Source organism: Hyla sarda, chromosome 5 (assembly GCF_029499605.1).
Source record: "Hyla sarda isolate aHylSar1 chromosome 5, aHylSar1.hap1, whole genome shotgun sequence".
NCBI classification, from domain to species: domain Eukaryota; kingdom Metazoa; phylum Chordata; class Amphibia; order Anura; family Hylidae; genus Hyla; species Hyla sarda.
The window spans coordinates 182099790-182120818 of NC_079193.1; the positions used below are offsets into that span (position 1 = coordinate 182099790).

Consider the following 21029-nt stretch of genomic DNA (forward strand, 5'->3'; position numbering starts at 1 on the left):
ACAACAGCTCATGGCATAAAAAATAATCCCTAACACAGTTCTGTTGTTGGAAAAAAAACAAAAACGTATATGAGTCAGAATATGGCAATGAACAGAATTTTTTTTTTCATCTTTTCTAAAAAACTATTTAACCATGAAACTTAACATATGATTCACTGGAATCATATTAAAACTGAAATAAAAAAAAGCACAAACGGATGCGCTCCGTAGTGTAACACCAAAGGTGAGTTGGTAACGCTAAGTGTGAATTGCGCTTACCACATGAAGTTGTACTCCAACCAAGTACAACAATGGAACAGGGTGTATCATCAAAGGGTCTCTGCAGCTTCGTCCCGCTGAAATAGAATCACGATAAAAACAAGCAATCTTCAGGTAGCAGAGCGGGATCAATGGAAGCGCTGAGACCAGATAAGAAGTTAAGGATTTATTTCCCATAATGGAATCATATTAAGTCATAGAATACAGTCTGCCCATCAATTTTACTGTATTTAAAACTCATAAAAAATGATTTCCCTACAAAATTGCACAATTCCATAATTCTTTCACTTTTTCACTACATATTTTTTTATCTGTCTTCGTAATACATTATAGGATAAAAATAAAGTATGTCAATGAAAAGTACAACTTGTCCCACAAAAAAAAAAGCCCTAATATAGAAAAAGAAAAAAGTTATCGGTCGAGGCGAGGAGGAACAAAACAAAAGCCACAAATTAAAATTCGAGGGGTCGTGAAGGGGTTAAAATTCAATAGGTAAACGCTGCATGGTTCACATGTTTTATTTTACACATGTAGGGGAGATTTATCAAACCTTGTGTAGTTGCCCATACAACCAATTAGATGCTAGGTTTTATTTATCAGAGGCCTTTATAAAACAAAAAACTAAATTAGCAATCTGATTGGTTGCTATGGGCAACTGCTTCACTGTTCCTTTGCACAAGGTTAAATACATTTTCCACAAAGCTTTTCCTATTGTCATTGTGACCTATGCAGTCTGGTACCATTGAAATATTAGGAGGTGACAGAACTGGAAATGGAAATGGTTACTTTATTCTAATCAAACACATAATGCCTCCTTGCACATTTTCAGCCAATAAAATGACTTCATTTGCTTGGAAAAGCCAGTCAACTAGACTAATTTGTACAAGGAAAGCTATTACATTGTATAAATATGTGGCTCTTAAGTGACTTTTATTTGTAATCTGAGTTGAATTGTAAGTGAAATAGCTCAATGATCTGTTTCTTCAATACCGTATTTCCCACATTTATTCTTTCCCCATGGATGAATTAGTCAGTGTTGTACAATGTATAGATGACGAATATACTCTGTACCAATGGACATGTGGTTCAGCTGAAGACCTGCTGTACACTGCAAATTCATGTTTTACCTTATTAAAAAGGGTAAAACTACTAGGGTAGCAGGCATAGCATTTTATTTTCATTTTGTTAAGTTTTTCAAGACAAAAAGTAAAGAAATGGTATCCATTGGAAATGTAAAGTTACATATGAAAAGAAATGAAGACATAACAAACAAGCAATATAACTAAGGGTATTAATGTATCACTCATTATAAGTAAGAAAAAACATGAATATTTAAAAATGAAGACCCTCAATAAAGTCCCATATACATGGGTAAGGAAGGCAAAAATAACACAATAGCATACAATGTTCCCAGGATTCACTGGAAAACTCACCCACTACATAAGGCAGAAAAGACAGGCATAGCATTTGATATGGATCACTGTAGCTAAAGGATGCCGCTTCCTCTCAGAAAAGTCATCAAACATTCTTATAACAGTGAATAATTGGAAGCAAAGTGCAGAACTGAATGCAGATCATGAAGAGATAAAGAAAGCAAGAGAAGACACATAAGGCATAGTGGAGATGTCCTGAAGTCTCTGTTCTGGTTAAAGAGGTCAACACAAAGTCGGGCCATTTTTCCTATTTGCACTTTTGTTTTTTCCTCCTCACCTTCTAAAAATCATAACACTTTAAATTTTTCACCTACAGACCCATATAAGGGCTTGTTTTGTGCAACACCAATTTTACATTGTAATACCATTAATCAATTGCAAAATAGTTGTGATGCAATATTTAAAAAAAATCCACCATATAAAATTTTGTGGGCTTCCGATTCTATGCAGTGCACTTAATTTTTTAGGTCCATATGGTTACAAAGATACCTAATTGATATAGGTTTTATTTACTTTTACTACTTGTATAAAATAAGTATAACTACATGCACCAAAATTTGTTTGTTTAAAATTGTCCACTTTTGACTCCTATAACTTTTTAATTTTCCGGACATAAACGTCCATTTGCGGGAAAGGGTTAATGTTTTCCTGTTTTTTTTTTAAATATTTTTATTACTTATTATGGTTGTGAATAAGTTATTAGATGCAAAGGACACAAAAAAAATCACAGGTTAAAAAGTATTAAAAAAAAAGGACATTTTAGTTCAAAGCAGCATCCTAAATTTTTGGGTATCTGACAGATTAGAGCATGCTGAGAGTTGTATTTTTGCAACAGTTGAAACACTGGATTAGGGAAACACTGGATTAGAGAGATTAGAGAGTCTCTTGAGTAGCACAGTAACAGACATGTACAGCCAAAAAAAAGTTTTGGTTTTATGGAAGACAATGTATAAGAAACCTATGTACTTTCACTAAAGAAATCTTTTTGGCATTATTAACTGTTTTATGTCTCGCAGTTCTTCTCAAGCCATTTGCCTGGCTGATGATCCTAAACCGGGGAAGGAATATAAATACCCTGAAAAGCTTCCGGGAGAATTGTATGATGCCAACACACAGTGCAAGTGGCAATTTGGAGAAAAGGCCAAGCTCTGTATGCTGGACTTTAAAAAGGTAAGGGGAATGTAGGCAGTACTATAAATGCTAAAAAAAAAAAAAAAGTTTTGGTGTGGTTTTTATCTATTGTAATTCTGCACCATGCCAAAACACATTGCAATGCTTATAGGAAACATGTTGTATTGCTAGATCTGGTGGTATCAGGCTAATAAAGTAGCAAATAAAGTCGCATGATCTGCTCTCCCATATACCATATACTTATAGTATAATTACTATAAAAGAAAGCTTACCTTGCTTGTAGTTTGCCAAAAAGTATTTCTGGCCTATAGTTTAGCTATGTGGCCTTGTCTACAGGTTATCATAAAAATGAGGGATGAGACTACACGGGAATGCTTTACCGCCAGACTACCCACTTGCCATTGTTATCTATTCGATTCCACAATCTGTGTTTATATTATTATTATTTTTTTTTTTGGTTCTGACTAACTCACATACTCTCTTCTGCCTGGTTTATTGTTTGATTAGCAGCCAGAACCCCGACCTCTAAACAAGTTCCATTTCGTGTTAGTAATATCGTAATGTCTACTGTCCACCACCAAAACTGGATCAGACCTTAGCGGACCTGACCCAACCATAGACAACGACTTAATGTTTGATGTTTGCTGTCTATTGTCTATACAGATGCTAAACCTTAATAAAAATTTGAACTTCGAAAAAAAAATTGAGGGATGAGCAAATTAAATCTGACAAATCCGAATTTGTTAAGAATTTCAGGAAAAATTTGCTTTGCAACGAAACCGAATATCGCCGCAATTTGATCGCACAAATTGTTTCATTAAACTCTATTTAGTGCGGTCCAGGCTCCAGGGCATCTAAAATGGCGGATCCACATTTGAGGACATGGGGCAAGGAACTCTAGGAAGGCGGGTAGGCGGGATGACCCTGAATCCCATGCAGCATGCAGCCTGTCAGCAGCCAGCCACCCCTGTGATGTCACAGCCCTATATAATCGGCAGCCATGTTACGGCCAGTCACTTCAGCGTTTTATTTCAGAGAGAGCGTTTTATTGCAGAGAGATATAGCATTGTGTGTGTTGCACAGAAAAACAGCTTGGCAGCAGCGATTCACCACAAGCCCAAATCACTGCATAAAAGCACTGACAGAGAGAGAGAGAAAGTTCACTTTTGGGTGCAATACACAGCGACTTGATTGCTGCAGTGGGATGTACAGCAACTCTAAAGTTTAAAGTGGCCAGTTAGGCAGAGCACTGCTATTAGTGCCTAATAATGCTGTACTGGGCTCTACTACACAGCGATTCTGTACTGCTGCTGTTGGTTGTACAACAACTCTAAAGCTAACAGGGGCCAGTTAGGGTGAGCAGGAAAAGCCATAGTCACCTGATTACAGTGCCTAATACAGGTTGTGTAGAGAGCTTATTGTCCTCTCATAAGTGTAACCTGTGCATACATAGGTGGTGTAAGTTGTTTTTTTTCCTGAAAAACTAATTTTGGCCCAGTTACTGTGAAAGGCCAGCCAAAGCTACACCCTTGTTTCTGTAGCCTTATACAGTTTTAAGCAGAGCATATTGTCCAGCTCTCCTAAGTGTAAACTGTAGGTGCACCTATGTGGTGTACGTTTTCTATATAAAAAACTAATTTTCGCCTAGTTACTGTGAAAGGCCAGCCAAAGCTACCCACTTGTTTCTGTAGCTATACAGTTTGCAGTGGAGCGCATCGTCCTCATCTCATAAGTTTAAACTATACGTACACCTAAGTGGTGTCCTTTTTATATTTTTCTATTAAACTAATTTGGGCCTAGTTACTGTGAAAGGCCAGCCAAAGATGCACACTTGTTTCTGTAGTCTAATACAGTTTTAAGGGTAGTTGAGCTATTGTCCTCCTCTCATAAGTGTAACATATACGCACTCAGCTCGTGTATAACTATGTCAGGCAGAGAAGTGCCAGGACATGCACAGAGGAGTGGCAGAGGTCTAAATTCATCAGGCAGAGGTTGCAGCAGACTAGGGGTGAGTGGCATCAGGAGTTGCAGCGAGAGGCCTGAGCTCCCGGTATCAGCTAGTGGTCGTGTCTTGACCAGCAACCCATCTGCCTTCATCGATTGGTTAACTTAGTCATCCACTTCATCACAAGTGACATCTGACCCCCAGTCAACAGTCGGTGGGTTCCTAAGACACAACCCTCAGTTGGCATGGCCCGGGAGCCTTCACTGTCCTCCCATTGTCTCTGTCCTATGCTGTTCCGTCCCCCACAGAAGTATCGTATGCTGTGGGTTCAGCTCCACAATTTAGTGAGGGCGATCTACTAGAGGACAGTCAACAGCTACTGCCCAGCCAAGAAGTGGAGAAGAAATCCACCGCTTTCTCTAATAGGTGGGCAAGTAGTGATGAGGAGAGTGGCGTGGGAGGTGGTGTTGGGAGCGTTCAGTCTCCTGAAGAAGACACTGTTGAGGAACCTGAGGAGGACATCAGTCGTGTGCAGACACAAATCGATGAAGATGAAGCCGATCGCACTTGGGAGCCGGGTGCCGAAGGGGCTTCATCATCATCAGGAGAAGAGGGCTGCAGGTAGCCCGTATGGCAGCAGCTGACCCAGCAAGGTGGTAGCATGGTTGGCAGCAAACATGGTGGCAGAAGTGGAAAGTCTGAGCTAAACGTGCCCGGGGTAGACCACCTGCTTTGTTACAGCCTACCTTCCCGGGAGGTAGTGGAACAGGGGTTCCTGGGGTCGACTACAGTAGAGGAGGAGCAGTAGCAGCAAGAGGAGCTAGAGGATGATGAGGAAGACGAGACAGAGGACCCAGACACACTGTGGCAGTATTCAGTGGAGATAGGGGCAGGGAGTCCCTCTGAGTCACTTGCACAAATGGCACAATGCATGCTCAGTTGCTTGCGTAGTGACGGACAAATTGTCACCATTCGGCAGCAGGATGACTTCTGGCTCTCTACCTTATTAGACCCTCACTACCAGCACAAAATGTGGGCCATTTTTACACTCACTGAAAGGGGGGACAAACTGACCTACTACAGATACATCCTATGTAGGCCGACGCCTATCTGCGCCATCGTCCATACTCTTACAGGTCTGACTCGGGGGGCACCTAAGTTCATGCCATGCGGCACTAAGCAAGACTTTTCCAAGCCTCCAGCTAGGCTGTTCAGCAGCTTCCACACTTGGAGCAAACAGAGAGCAGAACTCCATTCACAGCTTTCACTTGCACTGTGAGCTGCAAACAGCAAATCCCCCTCATCTGGTGAAACAGCATAGCTTTATGGCCAACAAAAGACGGCCTGGATTGTGGGGAATGATCCCCACCCTGCACTTGGTCCTTCCTAGTAAGAGCCGCCCCGGATCGGCCTTAAAGCCATACTACAGTCTTGGTGTCAGACTGCCTCGCAGTACAGACACTGAATAATACTGACTCTTACTTCACCAAAGCCAGGAGCCTTGGTGACACATAGTGTCCATCGACCACCATACCCTTCACCTTCTCACACACCATATGTTCTCCTCATGCTGATGCCAGCTCCAGGCTGTCTCATTCTGCCACCATATGTTCTTCTTATGCTTCCGCCACCTCCAGGCTGTCATTCAGCCACTATATGGTCTCCTCATGCTTTCGCCACCTCCAGACTGTGTCAATCAGCCACTATATGGTCTCCTCTTGCTGCCACCAACTCCAGGCTGTGTCATTCTGCCAGATTATGGTTTCATCATGCTGCTGCCACCTCCAAGCTGTGTCACTGTGCCGCCATGTGGTCTCCTCATGCTGCTGGCACGTTTTATAAAAAAAATCTAGGTTCATCTATTTGAAATCTTCAATTTAAATGTTAAAAATATATCTTTAATATATGGTTTCGTCAGGTTGTTGCCACCTCCAGGCTGGGTCATTCAGCCACTACATGGTCTCCTCATGCTGCCGCCACCTCCACGCTGTGTCATTCAGCCACTATATGGTCTCCTCATGCTTCCCCCACCTCCAGGCTGTGTCATTCAGCCACTATATGGTCTCCTCATGCTGCCACCACCTCCAGGCTGAGTCAATCTGCTGCCATATGGTCTCCTCATACTGATGCCACCTCCAGGCTCTGTCATTGTGCCACTCTGTGACAGTGATTCTAATAGCAACGCCTGTAATCTACATGTCATACTGAATAACAGCATTGTTTCACTATCATAGCACACGCCCTACGCCCGGTGTTTAAAACTGGGTAACACCATGACCCCGCATCACACCAGGTCGGTCCCGGCTGCTATTCATAGCCGGGACCCTGGGCTAACAGCGCACGGCACCGATCGTTGTGCCGTGCGCTATCAACCCTTCAGACTCGGCGATCAAAGTAAACGCTTCCCAGCAACTCAGTCGGGCTGAATGGGACATCGCGATAAAATCGCGATGTCCCGATCAGCTAGGACACGAGTGGAGGTCCCCATACCTGTCTCCGCCGCGTCCGATCTGGGTTTGATTGCTCCAAGCCTGAGCTACAGGCTTGAGCAATCGAGCCCCTATCTCGCTGATCCATGCAAAGCTATGGCTTTGCAGGGATCAGCATAAGAGATCAGTGTGTGCAGTGCTATAGCTCCCTATGGGAGCTATCGCACTGCAAAAAAAAAGTGGAAAAAAAAGTTAACAAAGGTCATTAACCCCTTCCCTAATAAAGGTTTGAATCACCCCCTTTTCCCATAAAAAAAAACTGTGTAAATAAAAATAAACATGTGGTATCACCGCGTGCGGAAATGTCCAAACTATAAAAATATATTGTTAATTAAATCGCATGGTCAATGGCGTATGCGCAAAAAAATCCAAAGTCCAAAATAGCGTGTTTTCGGTCACTTTTTATATCATGAAAAAATTTATAAAAAGCGATCAAAAAGTCCAATCAATACAAAGATGGTACCGCTAAAACTTCAGAACACGGCGCAAAAAATGAGCCCTCATACCGGCCCGTATGCGGAACAATAAAAAAGTTATAGGGGTTAGAAGAGGAGAATTTTTAACATATAAATTTTCCTGCATGTAGTTATGATTTTTGTCCAAAGTACGACAATATCCAACCTATATAAGTAATGTATCATTTTAACCGTATGGACCTACAGAATAAAGATAAGGTGTTATTTTTACAGAAAAATGCACTGCGTAGAAATGGAAGCCCCCAAAATTTTGTCACACAATTAATTTTTTTCCGTTTCGCCGTGGACTTTTGGGTAAAATGACTAATGTCACTGCAAAGTAGAATTGGTGGCGCAAAAAATAAGCCATCATATAGAATTTTATGTGAAAATTGAAAGCGTTATGATTTTTAGAAGGTGATGAGGAAAAAATGAAAATGCAAAAACGGAAACACCCTGCGTCCTTAAGGGGTTAATAGCGAGCCAAATTTTTTCAGAAAATTCGGCGAATTGTCCAGATCAAATTTTTCAAAAATTCGCTCATCTCTAATAAAACACAAACAATAAGTTAATACAATTATTGTCACCCGCCCGCACATCTCTTGCGCCGCACTACTACAACTCCCAGCATGCCCTTAAAGTAAGAACATGCTGGGAGTTGTGCGGTGTGGGTGAGTGACAAGCTTTTTACCTGCCCCCCACCACATGATTACAACTCCCAGCATTCCATTACTGAAAGAAATTCATGGAATGGGACCCGGCTGGAAATTTGAAAATACAGTAAACTCTGTGGCGCCATAGCAAAAGGAGCCTGGGCTGGCATGACTCTGCAGCTGCCTGGAACACCTGCAGCCGGGCCAGGAGATGTGCAGGAGCCATCCCTCCCGGCACTGAAGGATGGCAGGGACAGTTCATGCACATCTCCCAGCCCGGCTGCAGGAGTCCCAGTCGGCTGCAGAGTAATTCCAGCCCAGGCTCCTTTTAACATACAGCGGCACCACAGCTTTTCTATACCCCCTACTGAAATATCAAACTTCCCGCCGGGGCCCGTGATTGGCTAATCGGTCCCAGCCAATCACAGGATCCAGCGGGAAATGTGAAATTACATAGGGATAGAGAAAGTCGCTGGCGCTGTTGTATGTTCAAAGGAGCCTGGGCTACCCTCACTTACAATGACAGGGACACTGATTCACATCCCCCCCCCCCCCCCGTCCCGTCCCACCTAAATGCCTTGATAAATGTCCCCCAATATGCCTGGGGGAAAATGTTTAAATGTGTACAGATGTATTGGAGACATAAGAGTTTTCAGTATCCTGCTCAAACATTGCTAGAATTTTCATGCGTTTAACTGTCTCTAGTATATAAAGGGGTATTCCAATCTGGACATTTATTCATAGCCATAGATCTCAAGATAAGGACTATGAGGCAGATTGATTTCTTACTCATCTTTCTTTGCATTACCATTACAGAATAGGCTGAACTGAATGGGACTTTCTGAGCATTAAAACTATGTTAATACTGGATATTACTACTAAGGATAGATGTTAGGGTATCCGCATGGCGCTGCATACAGAACTGCAAGCATGTAGAGTGCATAATAGAGGAGGGAGAAAGAGAAAATATGACACAAATAAAAATAGTAGTCATTTTTGTGGAATCATATGACAATAAACAAGTTAAATTAATGATTTTCTATCCGACTGTTATGTGGTATTTCTAGGGACAAGGGGGGTGCGCAACAACTGGACCACTAAATGTGCCACTGACTGATTTTATTTTACTCTGCACAAGACACTGCAGACATGCTGTAACCTGGAATTTACTTGTTTGTCCCAGTCAGCTCTAATTAGATAATTTCATGACAACAAATTTAAGTAAAGAACTTCTTACCAAACTGACTTGTTCCCCTTGGTTTTGCTATCAGTACTGAGTCAAACTGTATATTTCTATTTCTCTCTTTTTTTAATGTAGGATATATGTAAAGCACTCTGGTGTCACAGAATTGGAAGAAAATGTGAGACAAAATTTATGCCAGCAGCAGAAGGCACAACATGTGGGCATGATATGGTAAGAAGATATTAGTCTTATGCAGCCTCTCAGCTATAAGTAATGGAATGAATGACTTGAGAAAGAATCCTGTCAACAGTGTGAAGCAACTGTTGGCAAATGCCTCTTGCCTTCTCTATTGCTGGATCTAACAAACATGCCAAAGTTAATATGCATTCCACATAACTACTACACGTCTCTAATACTATATGTATATTCTATGTTACTTTATGTAAAAAAGTATGGATTTATCACAGTTTATTCATTACAATACACAAAAAACACATTACAGTGAGAAGAATGATTTGATACACACATACATAAATATTACTGCAATTTACTAGGCTTTTGAAGTAAGAAAAATCATCCATATTTCCAGCTGAGATTTCTCAATGAAAATATTTCCATATAAACCAAGAGCATCCCCTGCTCACGAGATCACAGTTTATAAAAAGGCTTAACCTGAACAGCCACATTCTTAAAAAATATCATCTTAGTCAAAGTCAATAAATCACCTACAATTCATTATCTAATGTATCCAGATACCCTAAGCCTAGGAAGTGTAACTTGTTGGCACCCCCTCTGGCATCCAGCACCCACATCCAATCCATAGCTATGTCCCTACAATAGACTAACAACATTATCACACAACCTTACGCTAAAGCACAAAAAACACATTTCAATGTGTTTCCCTTTTGGGGGAAACAAGAATCAGGCATGTTTGATTTCATTAAAATCATAAGAACCTAAACTGTTGTCGGTATTGACTGGAACCTCCATGTCGATCAGCAAGATTTCTGGCTACCGGGTGTCTTTTATATAGGTCGTGAGCTGGGATTAGGAGCACTCTCTTAAAGGGGTACTCCAGTGGTAAATTTTTTTGACTATATGGCATCTTCTTTGTGAGTTTTGTTTTTTGGCGGCATGTGTGTGTTTTTCTTACCTGTTTGATGGGCAGAAAGTTCTGTAGTTCAGAGACTTTTCTCTTACTTGTCCACAGTTCTGAGTCTGTTGTGGACAAGATGTCATAGCTTTTTTTTTCTCTGTCTGCATGAGAAATAAGCCACGCCCCCTCATCTCATCCAGCTGAGTACACAGCTCCTCACCTCACCTCCCCCTCCTCTGTATTCTAAGGATGCAGGTCTGCACAGGAGAAGGAACACAGAGAAGATAAGAGTGTTATCTGAAGGGGAGGATGAGAAGGTGCATGGGCTGGGGATGTATGGACTGCAGGGGAATAAATCTCATACTGGGAATGATCTCTATATGTGAAGGGGGAGCAGGGGAGTCCTGAATGACACATGCTGGGAGCTGTAGTCCCTGTTGTCTGTGTATGCTAGTGTTTACAAACCAGTGTGCCTCCAGCTGTTGCAAAACTACAACTCCCAGCATGCCCTGACAGACTTTGGGCATGCTGGGAGTTGTAGATTTGCAACAGCTGTAGGCACACTGGTTGCGAAACACTGTTCTAGCCTATTCAGCATACACATCATGTTACACCAGTGTTTCCCAACCAGTGTGCCTCAAGCTGTTGCAAAACTACAACTCCTAGCATGCCAAAAGGCTGTCAGGGCATGCTGGGAGTTGTAATTTTGCAACACCTGGAGGCACCCTGGTTGGGAAACACTGGTGTATGCCCTACAGAGGTGTGGTGAACTACAACCCCCAGGAGACTACAGAGGCAGCATGCTGGTGTTATACCACGGACTGAAGACTCCTGAATGACACATGCTGGGAGTTGTAGTCTCTTTTGTGTGTGTATGCCAGTGTATCCCAACCAAGGCTGATTTATATTAAAGTGCTGTGTATAAGGGGGCCGACCCGGGAAAATAGTAGGATGGGTAAAGGGCGGAACAAACAAACAAAAAAAAAAGGAGCTGCCCCAAGCCAGCAAGGCATGTGGCATGCTGGGATTTGTAGTTTTCAGCACAGCAAGAAACAGGAAATAGAAGCAAAGATAGGAAAACAAAGTGGGGGATAAAAAGACAACAAAGAACGGCAATAGAGTTGTCTAAATAACAAGAATAGAAATGAAACAAAACAAATAGGGTAAGTCACAAATGGAAAAACACGTTGACCACTGGAGTACCCCTTTAAAGGGAGGTTACCTTTATAAAAGACGCCTGTTCACAGAAGCAATCAATCAACCAGATGGCAAAATCTCCACAATGGCCAAGACCAAAAAACTGTTTAAGCATGACAGGGACAAGATTGTAAATCTGCACAAGGCGGGAATGGGTTACAAGACCATCGCCAAGGAGCTTGTTGAACAGCTAGTATCATTTTCATATGAAAAATTTTTAAAAACTGTCAATCTCCTGTCAAGCAATGTACAGGTCTGTCTGAACGTTGCCAAAGAACATCTTAATAATTCAGAGGAGAACTAAGTGAAAGTGTTGTGGTCAGATAAGACCAAAATCAATAGGGGATACATTTTATTAAGCAGAGTACCCCTTTAAAGTCCTGGAGTGGCCTAGCCAATCTTCAGACCTTAATCTTATAGAAAATCTGTGGAGGGAGCTAAAAGTTCAAGTAGCCAAATGTCAGCCAGGAAACCTTAATGACTTGGAGAGAGAAAAAAATGTAGACTGATCATTTTTTGTAGGTGGGCCAATGTACAAAATCAACAGCGATCAAATAATATTTTAATTCACTGTAGGTTTATGTTCATCTTAAAATTTTAACATGAAATTCTCCCCAAATCATGCTTCCCATTATGATATCCTGTAACTATGATAACTCCTATCCTCCCCTTTCATAAATTTCTTCATGAAAAACATCTATCTATCATCTAAATTCTCACTAAAACTCTAGACTCCATATACCTTTTAAGCTCCAGTTACATAAAGTCAATGGGGTTATTAAAAAAGCCACATAACATGTTTAGTAATGTGTCCTGTCTTTCATGCGTTATTTGCCTTTAAAAGGGAACCTGTCATCAGAGTTTATTGTGGTGGTGTACAGAGGCTAAACTATGAAAACTGTCTCATTGTCCAAAGACTCTGCAGTTAACCTTTTATTTGACACTTGGCACTTAAAGATATATCAAGTTCTTACAAAGTATGTTGTCTCTTTTTGGGGTTGGGTGAATTGTGACGTTATTATGAATTTTTGTGCACTTGCTTATAATAATACTTTATTCTGTAACTAACTGTAGGTTAAAACTGCATGGAGAGCTATTTCATATGTTATGTTGTGGTCCAGTGCTGAGTGTCAGTTTTTTACTATGCTTTTAAGTAGCCTAATTAATTTACAAAATACTTCTTTTTTCATGACTTGTCGGTGTGCATAGTTATGTAGTGTATTTATTATTATTATTTTTTTTTGGTATGTCTTTATAAGAGATGCACATTCTTTTTTTGTGTGCTTTTACAAGTTTAGCATAGGACATAATTAAGAAGATTTAACACTGTTATAATGTCTCAAGAGGTAGGATCATTTTCACTACAGGAGAAAGCAAGAACAGGAAATTGTGGATTCTTAGCAAAACCAATTTGAGTTTTTTTTCCACAGTATATCTCCAACAACTATTCAATTTATTATTATATCAAACAGGATTAAACATTGCAGTGAATAATCACTTTACAGCTGGTGAAATACTGACTAGGATATCCGTATTAATTGTTAGGCTACCACCTTTGAAGCTAAGGGATTTCCAAGCAAAGATTTCATTCTAACCACCCTATCCTTGTCCCATGTAAAGAGGTGCTGATGATATTTCCTGTAGGAACCTTCTATGCAAATGTATTAACCATATGTTCATTTGTTAATCATTTGTTTTACAATCTACAAAATCTAACAACTGTTGTCCTAATTGTAACCTATATAATAACAATTTGTATAGCTGTAGATTATTACTAGTGATATATAGTCATATAAACGTCATGTAAACAGTGCTAAAATGTCAGATTCAGTTAGCAACAAAATAACAAGATTTTTCTCATCTAACAAGCTTAGCAGTTAAATCACTTTAAGTGATACAATAGCCTTGATGGTTTCTTCTGTACTGGTTGGGTTAATACTCTTCAACAGATTAAGAAAAGAATAGGTGAAATCATTTAGGAAGTCCCTTCTGAAGCCAGGAGGACTGTGCACCATACCAATAAGTACACAAAAAAAAAGAAAAAAGAAATGCAATAATGGATGCACACCTACTTATTCTACAAAATATAATATCTTTATTACATACATAAGTTGATACAAGACAACTCAAAAAAGGACATTTAAAAACACCTAAAAAGGCTCCAAGGCCTCCACAAACAGGGGGGGACCCACAAAAATGAGCCCCTCCCAGGACACCCGCAAATGTAGTAATTGCACTAAACCACCTAGCCTATTGAATGACAATAAACCTTAAGTATATATATGGTAATACATCCATATTCCTGGACAATAAAAAATACAACCTGCACCTAACGTCTGTAAATGCTAAACACAGGAGAAAACAAAGCAATATGGAACGATGGATGAAGGTGACCATGTGGGTGTCCCCCTAAACCCAAACCATACCAAATAAGTATCTGTAGCCAAAACTAAGAGTGAAACAAATCCAAACAAAAACTATAATGAACAGAATACAGCCCTTTTTCTTTGTTTTAGACCTACTCCTGGTTTTATCTACAAATATTGACCACTATACTGACCAAAATAATGTGTGAAGAAGGCCTAATAGCTATACTTTGTTTAAAGAATATAGCTGTAAGAGTTTAACATTTTATGCATGGTTAATTTCGATAGAAGAAATAAAAATGTACCACCATAACACTAGCTAGCTAGATAGACAGACAGACATATATTCAACAGAGAACATTGATAGTATATTGATTACAATAGTATATATTTCAGCAATCTTACATTTTAACTTACCTAATTCTCCTAAAATTCTATGCATGTGTAGGACAGTCATCTTTAACAATTACGATGAACTGATGCTGTATCTTCTTGGCTCTTAAGAAACACCATTGTGTAAATAGAACATTGCAGAAAGGATTATTTAGAATTTTAACAGCTCTTGTTTGGTACAATTCCAATCTCTTCAACTGCCAAGATTATCAAATGCCAGATCTGTCAACATATGAATCCTTGTCATTTATTCTTTGTTTAGCAGACAAGGGAGACGAATTGTTCTTTTCCCAGGGAATCATTTCAGGACCTATGCACCTTCTGTACCTAAGTGTAAAACCATCTTAATTCAGAGATTAGCTTTTGGAGTATCAGAGAAGCATTCAGCATAAAGTTGAGCTCTCAGTCTTAAACAAGACAAAGTAACTCCAAGTCAATCACACTTCTGGTAAATCACACTGTCCACTCAGGAAGCAACACTGATTGGCAATCATTTTCACATATTGTTGTGCAAAAGGAACATGCAACAGGTGGAAATGATAGGCAATTAGCAAGACACCCCCAATAAAGGAGTGGTTCTGCAGGTGGTGACCACAGACCACTTCTCAGTTCCTATGCTTCTTGGCTGATGCTTTGGTCCTTTTTTAATGCTGGCGGTGCTTTCACTCTAGTGGTAGCATGAGACGGAGTCTAAAACCACACAAGTGGCTCAGGTAGTGCAGCTCATCCAGGATGGCACATCAATGCGAGCTGTGGCAAGAAGGTTTGCTGTGTCTGTCAGCATAGTGTCCAGAGCATGAAGGCGCTACCAGGAGACAGGCCAGTACATCAGGAGATGTGGAGAAGGCCGTAGGAGGGCAACAACTCAGCAGCAGGACCACTACCTCTGCCTTTGTGCAAGAAGGAGCAGGAGGAGCACTGCTAGAGCCCTACAAAATGACCTCCAGCAGGCCACAAATGTGCATGTGTCCACTCCATTCAGTTTGAAAAACGACTGAAAAAACGCCACTCTAACTTCTTGTGTCTGGCGTTTTTTCATTTGTGTGGAAATTGCATTTTTGGCCCCTTTGGCGTTTTTTTTGTTTTGTTTTTTTTTTGGTACCCAAAATTTGTTGGGTACCTTTGGTACCAAAGAAAAAAAGAAAAAAAAGGATGCAGTAGTGATGGAAAATAATGTATTTAACAAAATTTATATTTTTTATAACGAAATTTTTATAAATTTTTAATACAGTGTGTGATTAACTTTTTTTTCTCTCTTTTTTGACATTTTATAGGTAGTACTACTACTTCCAGCATGGAACACACTGTTCCATGATGGGAGTAGTAGTACCTGTACTAATAGACATAACGCCCAATGCGATTGTCCATAATATAGCAGAGATGCGGAACAGCTCTATACAGTGCTCGCTCACATCTCTGCTCTGTACTCTGGCCAGTGATGTGAATAGAACATCACTCATTCATATTTTCCGCCCAGAGTGGGGATTGGCCGGATGGTTGCAGCCAATCACAGCTCTCAGAGGGAAATATGAATAAGTGATGTTCTATTCATATCACTGGCCAGAGTATAGTGCAGAGATGTGAGCGCTGTATAGAGCCGCTCTGCATCTCTGCAATAGATAGGACGATCACAGCGGATGTCATCTGTCCTTAACTGCAGGTATATACTACTCCCATCATGGAGCACACTCTGTTCCATGTTGGGAGCTGTAGTATCTGTAGTTAAAGGAGAAGTCCCATGTAGAAAAAGTATTGTGTTTTAAATGCAGAAGCAAAAGTTATATCACTTTGTAAATCACTGACTTCACCCATCTTGTAAGTAAAACCTGTTTTTCTAGCTTCTTTGTTCAGAGAGGAAGTTCAGCAGCTCCCTGTTCTGATGACTTGCGACCCCCCCATTGAGCTGCATTATGCTGGGGGCCGTGATGTCACAATTTCCCATAGTTCTGCAGCTTAGCCAGCTCTGTGCACGGCAAGGGAACCTCCCATGTGCAGCTTCAGCCAATCATAGAAGCCCCAGTTAGCTGAGCTCACGTGTCTTCATCTCCTCGGCAGGGAAGCATCTGACAGCCAGCTCAGTGTTTATAAGAGCAAGAACGATGTCCCAATGTCCCGAGAAGAAGCAGAGGGGGAGGGGGAGAACCCTGCTTTCCCCTGCACTGATTACAATCTGACAGCAGGTCAGTCTGAAAGAAACGATGTCCTAAGAATAGAAGCAGGGGGAGGGGAAACACTGAGCCTGCTGTTAGGAAAGTGATCAGTGTCTAGGTCAGTGTAGCCCAACAAGGGTGCCTCCAGCTGTTGCAAAACTAAAACTCCCAGGCATGCTGGGAGTTGTAGTTTCACAACAGCTGGAGGCACCCTGGTTAGGAAGCACTGGTCTAGGCTGGGCTACTTCTATGATGAACTGAAAGGCATTATGGGAGACAGGAAGTCAGGGACCTCCATGGACCAGGAAGTACCGATCTTTCAGAGGGGATTGCAGGAGAAGGGAGAGGGTGAGATACATGAGGAGCAGATTGTCAGAATGATGAGCTCATGCACTTTCACATGATAGAAAAAAAAATTTGTGACTTGGTCCATGATACTTCTTCTTTAAGGAAAGATCACAGTGGATGTCACTCCTGACACCCGCTGTGATCCTCCTGTATAATGTATAGATGTGGCCGGCCGCTCTTCTATGGTCCCCTGCACCGACGTATATCTACACCTATTCATATTTCCCACAGAGAGTTGTGATTGGCTGGAACTATATGGTCAATCACAGCTCTCTGCGGGAAATATGAAGAAGTGTATATATACAGCAGTGCAGGGGACCATAGAAGAGCAGCCAGCCGCATCTATAAATTATACAGGAGGATCGCAACGGAACCCGGGGCGATCTGTCAATTAGTACAGGTACTACTACTCCCATCATGGAACAGTGTGTGTTCCATGCTGGGAGTAGTAGTACCACCTAAAAAATAAAGAATAAAAAGTGAAAAACACATACACACTACATTTTTATTATTCTCGGCTACATTTTTAGTGCCCGCCCGCATTAATTGATCCCTGTTTAAAAATTAATAAAAATGTTGTGATAAAAAAGATAAATTTCATTAAATACTATTTTTTCCATCACTACTGTGTCTTTTTCTTATTTTTTTTAATGGTACCCTACGGAATTTTATTAAAAAAGGTATCTCCATCATTTTTTTGGATCGCTAAAGTTAAAAAATAAAAAACACCTGAAAAAACTTCAAAGTTAAAACCCACATGGCGTTTTTCTTGGCATTTTTTTAAAATCCCATAGACTTCTATGGGAGAAAAATGCCACATTTTCACGGGAAAAAATGCCAGTGGCTCAACATGCTGCGATTTTGCAAAACCGCCAAGGAGCTGAAAAACGCCAAAAAGAGTGAAAAAACACCAAAAGGATTTTTTAAAAAATGCCAAACTTAAAAACGCCAAGTGGAAAAAGAGTTTTGTGATTTCTCATTCTCATGGCCGCACCGTTTTTTGGCCGAAAAAACGCCATGCGGCAGAATTGGAGTTTTTAAAAAAACAAGTAGAAACTTAGCCTAACTGTGGCAAGGGTTCATTCCGGCCACTCTGCCATAATGCCCAAGATGTAGAGTGCCTCAGTGATGGCTTACGTACTTAGCATTTTTCCCATCTTCACACACGATCTTCAGAGCGCAGCCAGAGTTCTTGGTCACTTTTCCTACCAAAACTCTTTTCCCCCCATAACTTAGTTTGGTGAGGCAGGCAATTCAAAGAAGAGCCCTAGTTATTCCAAACTTCTTCCATGTAAGAATTATGAAGGCCAATGTGCTCTTTGGAACTTTTAAAGCAGCAATAAAATGTTTTACTCTTTTTCAGATCTGCGCCTCCTTACAATCCTGTCTCCAAGCGATAGAGGCAGTTCTTTTCCCCTCATGGCTTGGTTTTTGTTCTGAAATGCATTGTCAGCTTAGAAACCTTATATAGACAGGGCTGACTAATTCATGTCTAATCAACTGAATTTACCACAGGTGACTCCAATCCTCCAATCAAGGTATAGAAACATCTCAAAGATGTTCGTGAACAATAATAGGTCCCGATTAATTTCAAGTATCATAACAAAGGGTCTGAATAATCTGTGTAAATATGTCCATGTGAAATTTCATTTTCTTCTTTTTTATGTTGTTCTGGGTTGGTGCACATTACATTTTCAAGAACTGATAACATTTTAGACCTATAACAGTCCTGTTACATTTATACCTTGCCCGGCTCCAGCGCTGCCTTCGTTCTCCAGGCGCAGGGACATTCGTCACTGAGTGACGGTCTGGTCATTCATCACTGAGTGGCTGTGGAAAAGCCAGGCCATTTAGCAGTACCAGTGCACACACTGGTACTGCTAAGCAGAAAAGTTAAACTAAGCAGTTGTTCAGTCCTATGATGTGATTGTGGTTAATCCCTTCACTCACTTTCCTTGCTATTTCCTGTGATATGACCTCTGCTCATGAACTGACCTTGTTTTTCCCTGCTGATTTTGTACAGTGCCATCCTTTAGGTTATACCTATGCCTGTTTCTGACTCTGATTTTTGCTAGATGCATGTATGTAGGCATATGTGTGTATATATATATATATATATATATATATATATATATATATACACTGCTCAAAAAAAATAAAGGGAACACGAAGATAACACATCCTAGATGTGAATGAACTAATCATAAGAAATACTTTCGTCTTTACATAGTTCAATGTGTTGACAACAAAATCACACAAAAATGATCAATGTAAATCAAATTTAAAAGTAGAAAAACCACACTACAGGCAGATCCAACCTTGATGTAATATCCTTAAAACAAGTAAAAATGAGGCTCAGTAATGTGTGTGGGCTCCACGTGCCCGTATGACCACCCTACAATGCCTGGACATGCTCCTGATGAGGTGGCGGATGGTCTCCTGAGGAACGTCCTCCCAGACCTGGACTAAAGCATCTGCCAACTCCTGGACAGTCTGTGGTGCAACGTGGTATTGGTGGATGGAGCGAGACATGATATCCCAGATGTGCACAATTGAAATCAGGTCTGGAGAACGGGCGGGCCAGTCCATAGCATCAATGCCTTCCTCTTGCAGGAACTGCTGACACACTCAAGTACATGAGGTCTAGCATTGTCTTGCAATAGGAGGAACCCAGGGCCAACTGCACCAGCATATGGTCTCACAAGGGGTCTGAGGATCTCATCTCGGTACCTAATGGCAGTCAGACTACCTCTGCCAAGCACATGGAGGGCTATGCGGCCCCCCCAAAGAAATGCCACCCCACACCATTACTGACCCACCTTCAAACTGGTCATGCTGGAGGATGTTGCAGGCAGCAGAACGTTCTCCACGGTGTCTCCAGACTCTGTCACATGTGCTCAGTGTGAACCTGCTTTCATCTGTGAAGAGCACAGGGCACCAGTGGAAAATTTGCCAATCTTGGTGTTCTCTGGCAAATGCCAAACATCCTTCACGGAGTTGGGCCCTCATACCACCCTCATGGAGTCTGGTTCTGACCGTTTTAGTGGACACATGCACATTTGTGGGCCGCTGGAGGTCATTTTGCAGGGCTCTGGCAGTGCTCCTCCTGCTCCTCCTCCACGTCTCCTGATGTACTGGCCTGTCTCCTGGTAGTGCCTCCATGCTCTGGACATTACGCTGACAGACACAGCAAACCTTGCCACAGCTCGTATTGATATTGCTATTCTGGATGAGCTGCACTACCTGAGCCACTTGCGTGGGTTGTAGACTCCATCTCATGCTACTACTAGTGAGCATCGCCAGCATTCAAAAGTGACCAAAACATCAGCCAGGAAGCATAGAAATTGAGAAGTGGTTTGTGGTCACCACCTGCAGAAGCACTTCTGTATTGGGGGTGTCTTGCTAATTGCCTATAATTTCCACCTGTTGTCTGTTCCATTTGCACAACAGCATGTGAAATGGATTTTCAATCAGCGTTGCTTCCTGAGTGGACAGTGGGATTTCATAGAAGTGTGATTGACTTGAAGTTACATTGTGTTGTTTAAGTGTTCCCTTTATTAATTTTTTTGAGTAGTATATGTGTGTATATATCTATATATACATATATATATATATATATACACATATTTCAAATAATGTATATTCATTCAAAGTGTATTTTCTGCATGAAATGTATTTTCTGTCTTGCACAACAAGTCTAAAGCATATAGTGAGGTCTACAGATGTACAGCTAAATGATTGCTTTGGTCACATGTAGACTTCTGGCCAATAGATGCAGGTGCCAGTCCCAAATCACTCTCCTCTCTTGAAGAAAAAAGGTGGACCTAACCTTGTTCAAGTTAGTTGTAGCTTGGCCTTTGCCACAGCCATGTGTCTTATCCCTTAGCCCTATTTATCCTGAGAAAAAACAAAGTTAATGAGCCTAGGTACTG

The 21029-nt window shown here is 41.1% G+C and overlaps 1 protein-coding gene across 2 annotated transcripts in view; it reads left to right on the top strand.

Annotated features, from left to right (window-relative positions):
* Positions 1 to 21029, top strand: part of ADAMTS16 (ADAM metallopeptidase with thrombospondin type 1 motif 16) — a 263619-nt gene that overhangs the window by 102061 nt on the left and 140529 nt on the right. For both annotated transcript variants that reach the window (XM_056520819.1, XM_056520820.1), the window contains 2 exons: positions 2708 to 2861; positions 9683 to 9778. In XM_056520819.1, the coding sequence (XP_056376794.1) occupies positions 2708 to 2861; positions 9683 to 9778 (250 nt within the window). The remainder of the gene's footprint in view (positions 1 to 2707; positions 2862 to 9682; positions 9779 to 21029) is intronic.